We start from the raw sequence: 13,937 nt of genomic DNA on the forward strand, positions 1-13,937 counted from the left end.
TCAATTAATATCAAGTTTTTATGATTTACAAGAATAATACATATATCAAATATACCACCTGATATGGAATGAGACTTTAAACCATGGTTTTTTCTCACTCAAATCAATAAATTCCTTGAGTCTCCATGTCATTATCATTCGTAAGCAACTCTAAAGATCTTATCTTAAGAATTCTCCAAGAAGGGATCTCCTATATCATGATCATGGCCTTTACAAATGTAAATTGGGGATACTCTTTCAAAGATAAGAGATTTATCCATATCTGGATTTTGTGATCTTCTACAAGGTAATCTAGTATCTTGAAAGATCAAGAAGCAAACCCTTTATTGCCAAATCAAATATAAAGGTTGAGTACAAAACTATAACTCTTGCTACATGTGAGTTTGCATGGCTCGAACAATTAAATGATTGAGTAGGGTAATGCTCCTAGCTTTAGCCAATGAAGTTAACTTGTAATAATTAAGTCATATCTTCCAATCTTGACTTTTCATGTAGGCCCCGAAAATGTGCAATCCAATGTTAGTTCTGATGATCAATTAGTAGATCATCTAAGTGTTTCAGAAGGTCCTAGATTGCTAGATTGAGTATATTTGTAAAAAGCTAACACTCTTGCAGTATTTTTGAACCAAGTTGGAAGAATTGAGGGGACTACCTATATTAATGTAGAAGGGGACTCCCTTAGGAGAATACCCTAAAAGTTTCCCATCAACAGTTAGGGTGGTTGTCAGCCAATAACCTGGTCTCACGACAGTAGAGAAGTGAGGATTGGAGCAGCAGGTTGGGGAACCCTTATGGGGCGCAAGTTTGTCACATTCTGGCAAAGCACATGAACTTGCATAGGCCATGGCAAAGACATCATAGAAAATGTCTGTGACGACCAAGAAAGTTGTTTAAAATGGAGGAAAAGAAAGTTATGTCTTCCGAATTTTAGAAAGAAATCTGGGTGTTTTGATCTTCTTGTGCTTCTTTGCTCTCACTTTCTTTCAGAGTAACCAATATTTTTAAAATCTATTTTCACTCAAGCCTTCCCTAATTTCCCCTCCTTAAGTTCTCTATTAGTAAAGAGGGGTTAAAGAATCCTGTGGCACACAACTAGCTGGTTATCTGCTTCTATCAGCGAATCCAGAGTACCCTTGCCAAGTCTATCAAATATCACAAACTCAAGAAATTCTCAAGAATAGAATTAGTGTAGCACATTACCAGCATAGGGGCCCAGATTACACATATTAAAATGAAGAATAAACAAATGCCACTGCAGAATTTGGTCATTTTACTTTGTCTTTGGCCTTGTCTGTGTCTTGCTCTGTTTAGATCAGCATCACATTTGACAAGAAATAAACTTGCATAGATGTCCTCCAACTATCAAGAAAAAAATGCTATTTAGAAAGAAAAGTAACTTAGAGCAGAAGCAACATAAACTATTATATCAACAACCGCATGATCATTAACCAAGCTAAACAAAGATAAGTGATATTTGCAAACAGTACAAATGATATAAGCATCATAACCTGATTATTTAAAAAACAAAGCATTTTCTCATGGATAATAAACATAGTTTTTCATGTTGTGGACCATGGTCAGATCAGTGAAAGTTTTCACTGATCAATATTTCTGAAAGATTAGTTCAACAATTTGGCAGTTTTGTCCATAGTTTGCAGTTGATTCTTTTAGTCTGTATGCAGTATTAGTCTACTCAGGTTCCCCAAGACACAATATAGAGAAATGAGGTTAAATCATGGTTTGAAATATCGTACCGTGCTGAGCGAAATGGTCGAAACTTATCGTTCTGGTAAATCACTGAAACTCGATACCACTCGGCACCAATGTTTAAAATCTCAAGTCATGCTATAGTTTCGATTTTTGACCAAAAAGATATAATCCCAGTATTATATTGATGCTTCGATGCATGGTGTAAGTGACAAATTGGAAGTTAAAAGAGGAAAGAGATGAAGCAAAAGAATGTGTTGAGTGATATCGAATTTCGATAATTTATCGGAATGATATGTTTCGACTGTTTCGTCTAGCATGGTACAAGATTTAAAATCTGCTCAACATAGACTTCTTGCTATGTTTCATCTCCTACCTTCTTTAACTCCAATCCATTACCGACAATCTGACATCAAGCATCGAAACATCGACACAATACCAAAATAATATCATTTTAGTCAAAGACCGAAGCTTTGACATAGTTTGAGATTTTGAACCTTGGGTTAAATGATCTCAACTTGCTATTGCCCAGTAGCTAATTGGTTACTTGTCTGTCATCTATTGGCAGAGGTACCAAAACACTTATCAAGATTTGATTGGGTGACTGCTTGTCCCATAAGATTGCATGCCCATAACATGGAAAAGCCCATTGCCAGTACCAACAAACAATAGCATATGTAGCAACCAGACACGATTCAAACTGATGAGCAAGGGTCTTAAGATATGATTGTGTGATCATTTCTCCAACACGTTAATGCCCTATTTACTTAAAGCATGGATTAAGAAATAACAGACTGCACAAGAATCGAAACACTCTCGTCTATTTGCATAACAAAAAATTAATCGATGGATGGATCTCAAATCCAGCCATGGATAAATTTTTATGCTTTTTTTTTGTCCTCCCAACATTGGACGGAACAACCTTTCCATCCCTTCTCCCTGCTGGCTTATCCCAAACAAAAAACAGGGACCTCCACAGGTTTGCTGTGAGCTCAGTGACCGTTGAGAGGCAAGGTCATGATTGGCCTCTCCGCAACCGTCATGAGAGGTGAGGCTATGATTGACCTCTCTATGGCTATCACAAGAAGAGCCGTTGCAACCATCCTCCTTGCGAACTCCCGACCAGGCTGCAATTGTCGTCTCCACGGCTAACGTGAGAGGCGAGGCCACGATCGACATCTCCGCAGTTGTCACGAGGTCACGACACAACCTCGACTTCCAACAAGTCAACGATGTCAACTACATCAACTCCAATAGCATCGTGATCACCGTTGGCGAGCGGTTGGGCAAGGGCGACAACGGCATGGGTGTTTTCTCAGCTTCCAAAGACAAGCTCCGCCACTATTTCTGCATCACCCACTTCACCGCTAGTGCCCATCGCAGCCTTGCTGTAAACTCGCGATGAGGCCAAGATCGGCCTCTCTCTGAACATGATGACCGACAAGCCCACATAAGTTTGTTGTTGCCGCGAGCTCATGGTGAATCACAACCTCCATGACCGTTGTGAGTTCACGGTGTCACGACCGCGAGCTCGAGCTACAAGTCATGAACCACCGAAGGAATCCTTTCCCTCCCATTTTGTTGTTTCTTCCTTTTCCTTCACCTTTCTCTTCCCTTTCCTTGAGAATAGTTTTCCACCATTGATTCCTTTCCATTCTTCGTCTGTGCTTGGGAGTAAACAAAGCATAAAGGTATCAAAAAATAACCCAATTTATAGAATTATAATTTATGTTACCATGCCAACTCATTGCCTAACTATGTCGGCAAGTAATAAAAGGGAAGGCAAGTAAAAGACACAATGATGATAGTTATTGAGCAAATGGTTAGATTATTTTTATGCTTGAGAAAATTTGATTTTCAACATGAACACACACACACACACACACACATTCAGCGAGTATTAGACTTGGTCAAATTCAGTCGAATCTGACAAGTTCCCTTCTAATAGCTTGAGCTTAATGGGTAATTATTGTGTCTTGACTCAAGGGATTCAACCTCTTCATCCTTAGCCTGTTCTTTTATGTTGAATGGGCTGTTGGTGCATGTGCCATTACCTGCTTGACTGCTCTTACTACTGGATATGCCTCCTCGGGCAAAAGCAGAAGCCATATTTGTATCAGTTTGCAAAGACCAGGATCGGAATAATCAGATGTATCGAGCAAATCTGTCAAGGCAAGAGCCAATTCCATGGCTACAAGCTTCATCATGAGAGTCAAATGCCTTTCTTTCGGCTCTTTGGATTAATGGTTGACTAAAGGGGTGCTACTGCCAACCAGCAAAACTTCAATATCGTTACAGTTTGACATATTTTCAAATAAATGAATAGTGTCAATTCCAGAATAAATGGATTAACATATTACTAATGTTTCTTACAAAAACTAACAACTTGATGAAAGGGAAAATTTTCACGCGTATTAGTAAACTTATGTCCCAATAGCAAATATTCAAGTAAAAGACAGAGAATAGATAACATCATAAAAAGAAGGTATATATACTTTATTCTTTTTTACACATAGTAATAGCTGGAATCAGTAAAATGAAATTCTTAGATGAAACATATATTACCTTCAACCAATCATAAATTGTCAGAGATGTATATGTGCACGACCAATCAAGCACACATCGGAGTTCGTATAAGAATGGTATAACACGGTATAGTCTAAAACCCAAATAATGTATTTGTGTAACTTTGCTTGTCAAAAATTGACAATATAAGGTGCTTTTGTTTGGAATCCCATAGCGGATTTGTAATGCCTGTAATACTAAGGAAATAGATTTTGTTACAAATATAGCTCGAAGAGCAAGTTCTCCAATATGATTGCTTGATATTCTCATAGACCAAGCATAATCTGTGATTGAGTATGTGAAGAGGATGAGATTGAAAAGGTAAAAAATAACTTTGGTGATGCCGAAAGAACATAAGTATATAATGCGGTCAAGAACAATTAAGAAAAAGAGTACCTGTAAAGAAAGATAAAAGAAATAACATTAGAAACCATAACAGTATTTAAAGATTGAGACACAACAACATTTACTTAATAGCAAGATTCAAACATGTAGAGAGGAGAAATAGCATATATGAATGCACTAACCATCAGTATGAAAACAAATTCTTTAGGAAATTGATCTTCGAGCCGATAAACATCTATAAGCTTGCTATTGTTCTTGATAACTGATTGATAGAACATAGCAACTAGAAAGAAAACTGCCAAATCAGCACCAAATACATATGCATACAAGTCGATTTCTCTTTTGCCTCCTCCAATCACAGAAATTATAGGGTATGGGAATTGAATATTTTTGAGAATTCCAAACTCAAGAGAGTTCTGAATCTCTGCTGCTACGTCTGCAGCTGGAGTTAATGATCTGTACCATTCTACTGGGACACATCCAACTGGAGGACAAGCATACACAACTTCAAGAACAGCAAGAATGATATTGTTATTTTCTTGACTTCTGTCAATGCTTTGAATTCGAACTCTACTAGCAGAATGGCATGGCAATTCATCTTCTGCATCACATTTTTTTTCATGAGATTTAATAAGCAACTCATTTATTTTTGATTCGATACTCTCTGGTTGGATTCCACCATCTGGCCATGGATTAACTTCCATCGACAGTTGTACAAAGTATGGGGGTGCCTCTGATCCTCGAGTAATTGACCTCCAGTACCTAGTGAAGCTTCTCGATACCATCCACAATGGATTCATTAGCGATGAAATTAGCCTTTGTATCTTATCCTTCCAACCAGTAACTGACCTAAAGCCTTCGTCAAAATGATGTTGGCCAAATGAAATTTTCAAATCTGCTACTGGTGCCCACTCACCGTCTTTGGCTGTTATTGAACTTTGCAGAAGAGTTGATATATACACAAGAAACAAAGGTAATGTGCTTACAACAAAGGATGCCTTTATTTTATGTTCAGGGAACCCCAATTTTTGCAATAGAGGTAGCTCCATGGTCAGTCCACAGTGCTGGATAATAATCTGATACAAGTATTGCACCAAAATATTGAACTCAGTGTAGATCAGCATTATAATCCAGAACATGAAAGTAGGGCCAGAATTTACACAAAGGGCATAAAGGAAAAGGGCAGCAAGGTAAAACATTGATAGCAAACTAAAATTCCAGAGAAACACAAGTATGAAGCAACAGTAGCAAACAACATCATTATTTGAGCGCATTTGTGACCATATAAACTGAAAGATCCTTCCTATTTGCAAACTAGCTGATGGTGTTGTTGTGCCTGTACTAGAATTAACAGAGGATATTTCATCCGAATAAGCATATTCTGCATTCCATTGCCTCTCTAGTCCCTTATCTACTGCAGCATCTGTATTGGAATGCCCAGTTGAATCAGGGTCTTCAGGCTCAATGTTTAAGAAACTCACAATGTTAGTAACTGCCTGATTTCCAAGAGACTGAACTTGTGAAACACCATCACCAATTAGCTGCACAGCAGATGACAAAGGATTCTCTTTATTCTTGATCTTGTCTTTCTCTCTTCTATGTGTATTCCACGATGTTAATTCATCTATATCACCAACTTCGCTTATCTCACAAATATTATCTGAGTTATGCTTCATATCTACAGAAATTGAGCTTCCACTTTTTGCACTAGTTGGTGAGCTTTGGAAATCATATATTAACTGCGATGTGACATTTGTGTGTATTTCAGGTACTGCAAAGTCAAAGGAATGGTAGATTTCTTTATTGTCATCCTCATCCTTCTTAGAAGGTGATCTAAATTTGTTATCTGGCATCCAACCTACTTTTTCAGTACTGATGGATGAGCTCCTTCTGTGTCGAAGACCTGTTTGCAGTGTGTCATTGTCAAGAGGCTGAACAGAGTTAATGCTATTGAGCTGAACTTGTAGATTAAGCATCTCAGATTTTATCTTTTCGACTTGCATATTCCGTTGACTTTTTTGTTCTTCCGTTTCACGAGTATGCTGCAATTCTGCAATTTTCCAAGAAGCCATTTTTTCTTGCTCTTGAACCATAGCACCAATATGTTCTGCTTCCAGATATCTTGCTACATAATCAAACTCTCCAGGGTAGAAGATATATGATTGCACAGAAACTAGTAGAAAAATTATTATCTCAACCAACGCAGACCTTGATGTTATTCTGAATCCATAATCATATTTATAAAAACCAATAATCTCATATATGTAGTCAATCTGTTCACACTTGCCAGCACTAAAGACACCAAGATAGGGAGATTGATAGGCAAGAGAAAGTACAATGACTGTAAAATTATATATTCGCAAAAATTTGAAGATTTTGTTCTTCTTTTTAAGTATTTCTAGTCTCATCCGGAAGAACACAAGGGCAAAGCCAAGGTATCCAAGATGCAAAACATCATATTCCAGAGTTCCAGTAATCAAAATTAAGGCCAGTACAATATCTAATAAATGGCAATAAGAGTACAGCCTCAGATAGTCAAGAAATGTCCAGAAGCTTTTTGTTTCAAATGAGAGATCTTTCCATACAGATGCCCTTATCCTTTGGGACATCATCTGAAAGTAGGTATGTGATTCTGAGAAGCCTAAATAATGATCAGCACGGAGTTTGAAAGAAGAAAAGATAAAAACCAAATAGTAGCTCACAAGCATTCGTGAATCATCAACAATCATCCCTGCGTTACAGAAAAAAAAAGTTGTTTCTTTTAGTTCAGAAATGATAAATAAAATCCTACGAATACATGATTGTATAAATGGATGAAATAGATGTGCACATCTGCAAGCATGTTCATTGATATGGAAATCAATTTATACATAGTCACAGAAGTGTACCTAGCCAACATTGCTTGCAAAATCTGAAGTAGCAGTCTGACTTACTCCAACAATCATGGCAGTGAATTTCAACCCCGCTATTTTCACCAGTCCATGGAACTAGATCTTTCCAGGTGACAAAGTATTCAACAATCAAGACAGAGGCAAATATGAAAACAAATACAGGCCACAACTTACGAATAACTTCTCGTTTTAAAAGAATGCACGTGACAAGGCATAATATGTAAAACATGGATATAGCATTCAACACTGCAAAACTTGCCAATAATAATACAATCATGTTAATCTCAAGTCCCCGGAGTTTGAATAAATTTTCTAACCAAAATTTTGTAAAGCTTATCAAAGTAGTCTTCTGCATTTCGAGCCTCTCTTTTCTTAAAGCAAGGATACGTTTTTTGTTCCACTTGTGGCTTTCTTTGGAACTCCCCCATATGTGTGAAAACAAGTATCTCTTATTGTTGTTCTCTGAACCTCCCGTGGCATTAACAAACTCTGGTGTTTTGTTGAGGTTGGAGTTAAAGGATGGAGAAAAGGTTCTTTCACTTGAAGTAATCGAGTCTAACATTCCCTCATTTTCTTCAGCATACACTATAGCATGTCTTGATGAATGTTCTGTTGAAATAAACAACTGACATGGTTCCTCCCACTTACCCTTATGTACTAGAGAAGACGGCATCATGTTTAACCAGTGAAATACATTGTACTGTAGTGTACATGCGACAATTACCAAAATTTTTCCTCTTAAACCAGACTCAAGGCCCCAAAATCCTGGTTCATAATATCTGAAACCAAGAAAGAGAGCTAGATGATAGAGTCGCTGATCAGGGCACATGTCAGCAAGCTTGCACCACATTTGGAATAAATATTCGGACACAACAAGTAATCCTGTATAAACAAGGAATACTTTGGATGGAATCCTTGCAACTTTTGGTAGAAAAGAACAGAGAGTAAGCCCAAGAAGATAAACAAGACCAAATACACTTATTGAAGACAAAGAAGCATAAAAGAGAGCAATTGACAAGAGCTTTTCACTATGCCATATCAGGAACCTTCTGACAAAACCAAGAAATCCAAATTCTGACACTGCAGATGAATCAACTGTCTTATGTTTGCTCTGTCTCCTTTCGTAGCTGTAGAGTTGCATAACAATTAGAACAGCTACAGATTGCCAGACATTCTCCAACAAAGAAGCTTCAGGATTAAAACCCAAATCAGTATATAGGTTCACCAACTTAGACACCCATGATGCCAAGACAGTAGAAGTGCTCAAGCTATAGGTGAAAATAAAAACTACTGTTGAATAGACCTTTAAGGGAAACCAAAGTCTAGTTTTTGTCTGCTCCACAAGTTGCCTTCCAATTATCCAAACCAAGAGGAAGAAAAGATATCCAAATGATACATAATTTGGTGTGACAAGGTAGAGTGTGAAAAGGATTGTTAAAAATGCAACATATGCTCCAAAAGAGTGGTAGGTGGACAAGAATATTTCACTCACTTTGCTGAGATACGCTGCTATCTGTTGCTCTACACAATCCAATGAATATTGTTAAAGAAAGTATGAAACATATATCAATACTTCAACTAGATCTGACTGAATTAAAAAAAGTATGAAATATAAATCAGCAATCAACTACCTCAAACCGACCAACAAACTAGCAAGGGAAGGTGAAGATGGAGAAAGTGAAGATAGGGAAAATAAGAAAGTAGGATACAAATATGTTTTTTTACTTGTTACTGATGGCTACATTTATGTGTATTTAGGTGAGGAAAAAAAAAAGGAGAAACAAATTTACAGATAACATGCATGCCTAGTCTGAGCAGTGTGTAAAACAAGTATTTTGCAAATTCTATGTTATACAATTTAACTCTTCATGACAGAATACCAAAAGCAATTCAGGTATTTTAATGGCTATCTTTTTAACAAGATATGTGATGCACATGTTAGATCTAACACTGCTTAATACCCAACAGCTAGTCAGGTAAGCATCACGTCACACAGCTCTACTGACTGTGACAAGTTTAAAATGGTGATGGAAAGAAGGAAAAAAGGGAAAAAAGGTTTGTAATCCACATGATTTGCTGGTGCATAATGTCAACTAAAGGCATTTACCATGTGAAGAGCGTTGGTGTCTGCCTCTGGAGCTTGTTGAGTTGTACACAGATAGCAGAACTGATTTCTTAAGACCAGCTTTTAAGACACTAAATCCAAGTGGAGGGCGTGGTGTATGTTGGAGAACAGCAGAAAATGAACAGAGGATGTCAAATCCATGATTTTGCAAAGCAGAAAAACACGCCAGTACTCCTATCTTCACAAAATCCATGTAGCCAGCATGCTGCTGCAGACCTGCAAGCCAAAAAGCACATACTTTCACTCCAATTCAGTAAGAAAATGGAAAGAACTAAAAGTATCAAGTGATGACAATGGCATTTGATAATGAGCTAAAAGTTGATAGCATAACTAGTGTAATAATCATGAGACTGCGTTCAAGGGTTGGATTCACATGTTCCAACACAAGGACTTACTAGTCAGACCAAGTGGCAGCACACAAGATTAGTGCTTGTATAGCTCTTTCAATAATGTTTACTTTTACCAAGGTTTGTAATTTCAATACCAATTTGATTTCAATATCAGCCAAGAATGGTGCTGGCTTAGTGTCTAGATGTGCTAACAAGAGTTGGGCTGTGGCAACTAAGTTTTGGGACTAATTAATTGAATCCGTGGTTAAATTTAGCCTAAATAACTTCAAAATAAAGCCTAAAGATCCTAGTGGATACAATTATGGAATGTGGTGTATAGGCTCAAAGTGATTTTGAACTAGTGATAAATTGATTTAGCATGGTTCAGTCGAGTGAGTTAGGGTTTTATGTATTATTAAATATCCATATTCCTACTCTCCCATTTTATTCTTGAGCCAACCCTCTTCCTCTCTTGCGATTGCGCCTAGCAGTCGTCACTGCCGCCTCTTGCTGAAAACCCCATTGCTGCCTCAGCCCCAAGCAACCATGGGTGTCTCCTCTGCCGGCAGCTGTCACCAATCTATATGCTCTTTGCAACCTTCTGTTCCCTTTCTCATTGGGAACACTAGATTCAGTCAAGAAGGGTACTTCTCTATCTTCTAGCTGATTCCGCTGCAATCTCATTGCAGACAGTTGCCCTCACTTCCTACCATGGTTTCTCAAGATGACTTTGAAGCAAGATGTTGCTTGTCTGCTGGTGATTAAGTCGACTAGATAATCGACTCAAGCTAATCAACTAGCGGCTAACTCGACAAGGCAGTCGATTGATGACATGATGTAGTTGACTAATGACTCTAAGTTGAAGGTAATTATTGATCAAACAAAGCTAAACAACAACAGTTGGATGACCTAAGGGTTATTGGCATCAAGAAAATAGACAATTGATGCTGGATCTAGTAGATTTTCGATGGTAGAACGGCAAAGTAAAAAACATTTGAAGATTATAAAAGGACTGCAGGAAGTGTACGAAGGCTGGCATTTAAGCTTATTATTCTTATTCTTCTGAGCTCCCTTTGTGTACCCATAATATTCCCAACTCCAATTGTCTCTCATCTTGTAAAGAAGATTATAAGACGTTTATCACCTCTCGTATAAGTCCAAGAAAGAGAAAAGTTAGTGAACTTTCAAGAGTGACTCGTGAAATAATCATAGACTGTGAAGTAGGAACGCAAGATTCGAACCGCATTACATCGGAGTGTTAGCATTTGTATTCTTACTTGTTTTATTTCCATTGCACTAATTTTTTTGTAATTAACCTTGATAAGTCATTAACAAAAGTAAGAGTACATTTGGAGGTTAAACACTATTCACCTATATCCCTCACGGTTTGAAATCTCATACCATGTTGGGCAAAACATATTATTTTGATAAATTATCAAAATCGAATATTACTCAGTGTTGTTGTGTCAATCGTGTCGATGAGTATCGACACCCCTTGGCATGCTAAAATTGAGAAAATGTTATTATTATTTTTTTATAGTTTGATTCCATACAAGATAATGTCCAAATCGTAGGATTCTAGATGGAAAGTATACATTGAGCTTGACTAAATAGTTGTCTTATTTTTTTGTTTCTTCATCTCTTTAACTCCGCCAATGCGAATTAACCTCGTCATGCGTTGCAAGGAGGGTTGCGTTAGCGCTAGCCAGCGTTAAGCTAAGTCAATGAGTAGATCCATTAATGTATTGGCAAGAACGTGTTGCTACATCTCCAAGGAGAACTTGGGTGTAATATTAAATAGACAAAAGTTCTCATAGACAAAATCATAGGTTGCATAAGAATAAATATTATAGGAAAACTAATAGTCTAAAATTTGGAACATGGAACATAGGAACTCACGCTGGTAAAGCAATAGAGGTAGTAGATACGATGATTCAAAGAAGAATTAGTATTTTGTATTTACAAGAGACAAAATGGGTAGGTGAGAAGGCAAAGATGATAGAGAACTCGGATTTTAACTTATGGTACATAGGAAAGAGTAAAACAAGAAATTGAGTAGATATTGTTGTAGATAGTTCATTAAAGGATAAGGTTGTAAAAGTAGTTTAAAAAGAGAATGAAATTATAGCTCTCAAGATAATAGTGAAGAAAAAAAACTATGAACGTAATTAGTGTATATGCATGCACCCCAAGTAGGATTAGATGAAGATACCAAATCAAAATTTTGAGACGACGTTAATGAAGTATTACAAAATATTCTGTCAAATGAAATAATTTTATTAGGAAGCGATCTAAATGGGAATGTCGAAGTGAAAAAGAAGAAATATGAGAGGGTGCATGGGAGTTATGAGTTTGGAACAAGAAATGAAGAAGGGAAAACTATATTGGATTCTGCGATAACATATGACTTTATATTAGCTAATACATTCTTTAAGAAAAGAGAAGAACACTTGGACACATTTAGAATAATAAATCGCAAATTGACTTTCTTATGGTTAGGAAGAGAGATAAAAAGATTTGTAAAGATTGCAAGGTCATCCATGAAGAAAGCTTAACTACCCAACATAGGTTAGTAGTGTTGAATATACATCTCAAACATAGTATTAATAAAAGAAAAATATACACAATTCTTAGAATTAAGTGGTGGAAGTTAAAGGATAGCAAGCAAAACATATTTAAGAAGAAGGTAAGAGTATAAGAATTAGGTGAAATATACAATGATTCTAATATGACATGGGATAAGATGATATCAAAATTGAAAATAATAACAAAGAGTGTATTCGATGAATCAAAAGGGCATACACCACCAAGTAAGGAGTCTTGATGGTGGAATGCGAAAGCACAGGAGAAAGTGAAGGGAAAACGAACAACCCATAAGGAATTATATATTTGTAAGAACGAGAAAAAATTAAAAAAATATACAATAGCCAAGCAAGAGGCTAAGAAAACAGTAAATGAAACTAAGAATGAAACTTTTAAATGGTTATATCGAAAATTGCATACAAAAAAGGGGAAAGAGACATTTATACAATAGCTAAAGTGAGAGAGAGAAAAACAAAATATCTTAACTCAAATAAGATGTATTAAAGAAGAATGCAATAGGGTACTAGGAAATGATGGAGAAATAAAAGAGCGGTGGAAGAGATATTTTCATCAACTTTTTAATAAAGGTTTAGGCGATCAACTTAGGTAATTTAAGAAGCTCAAATGAATATAGAAACTTAAATTTTTATCGTAGAATTCAATCTTCAAAAGTAAAACAAATTTTAAATAGGATGCAAAATGGGAAAGTCGTTAGACCAGATGATATTCCCATAGAAATATGGAAGTGTCTAGGGAAACAAGGTATTGATCAATGGAGGGTAAATACTCTAGTTATCTTATATAAGAATAAGAAAGACGTATAAAATTGTGCAAACTATAAGGGCATTAAACTAATGAGTCATACCATGAAACTTTGGGAAGGAATAATAGAAAAGAGATTAAGGAAAAAGACTACGGTGATCGAAAATTAATTTAGATTCATACCTCGAAGGTCGACAATAGAAGTTATACATCTTCTCAGACAACTAATTAAAAATATCGAGAGCAAAAGCAAGATCTACACATGGTATTCATTGACTTAGAAAAATCTTATGATAAAATTCCAAGATAAATTATATGGAGAATTCTAAAAAAGAGAGGTGTTAGCATAGCATATATTGAACTAATTAACAATATGTATGAGGATATAACGACTAGAGTGAAGACTTCAGATGGATTAACTGAAGCATTTCCAATAAAGATAGGGTTACATGAAAGATCAGTTTTAAGTATCTATCTTTTTACACTAATTATAGACGAATTCACTAGACACATTCAAGACAGTACCGTGGTGCATGTTATTTGATATTGTATTGATAGATGAGACACATGAAGGAGTAAATGTTAAACTATAATTTTAGCCGGAAACACTAAAAGTGAAAGGTTTTAGGC

The 13,937-nt window shown here is 36.4% G+C and overlaps 1 protein-coding gene across 3 annotated transcripts in view; it reads right to left on the reverse strand.

Moving 5' to 3' along the window:
* LOC141819766 (piezo-type mechanosensitive ion channel homolog) overlaps nt 1-13,937 on the reverse strand; it is a 57,468-nt gene that overhangs the window by 10,505 nt on the left and 33,026 nt on the right. For all 3 annotated transcript variants that reach the window (XR_012601101.1, XM_074707018.1, XM_074707017.1), the window contains 5 exons: nt 9,616-9,849; nt 7,506-9,029; nt 4,800-7,348; nt 4,273-4,668; nt 1,201-1,359 (listed from right to left, as the gene is read on the reverse strand). Coding sequence is in view for 2 of the 3 variants with exons in the window: in XM_074707018.1 (XP_074563119.1) it covers nt 1,201-1,359; nt 4,273-4,668; nt 4,800-7,348; nt 7,506-9,029; nt 9,616-9,849 (4,862 nt within the window). In the remaining variant the exon portion in view is untranslated. The remainder of the gene's footprint in view (nt 1-1,200; nt 1,360-4,272; nt 4,669-4,799; nt 7,349-7,505; nt 9,030-9,615; nt 9,850-13,937) is intronic.

This window comes from Curcuma longa, unplaced genomic scaffold (genome assembly GCF_044706935.1).
Source record: "Curcuma longa cultivar G26 ecotype Majalengka, Jawa Barat unplaced genomic scaffold, ITB_CL_G26_1.1 utg18532_np1212_1030455_RagTag, whole genome shotgun sequence".
Taxonomy (NCBI): domain Eukaryota; kingdom Viridiplantae; phylum Streptophyta; class Magnoliopsida; order Zingiberales; family Zingiberaceae; genus Curcuma; species Curcuma longa.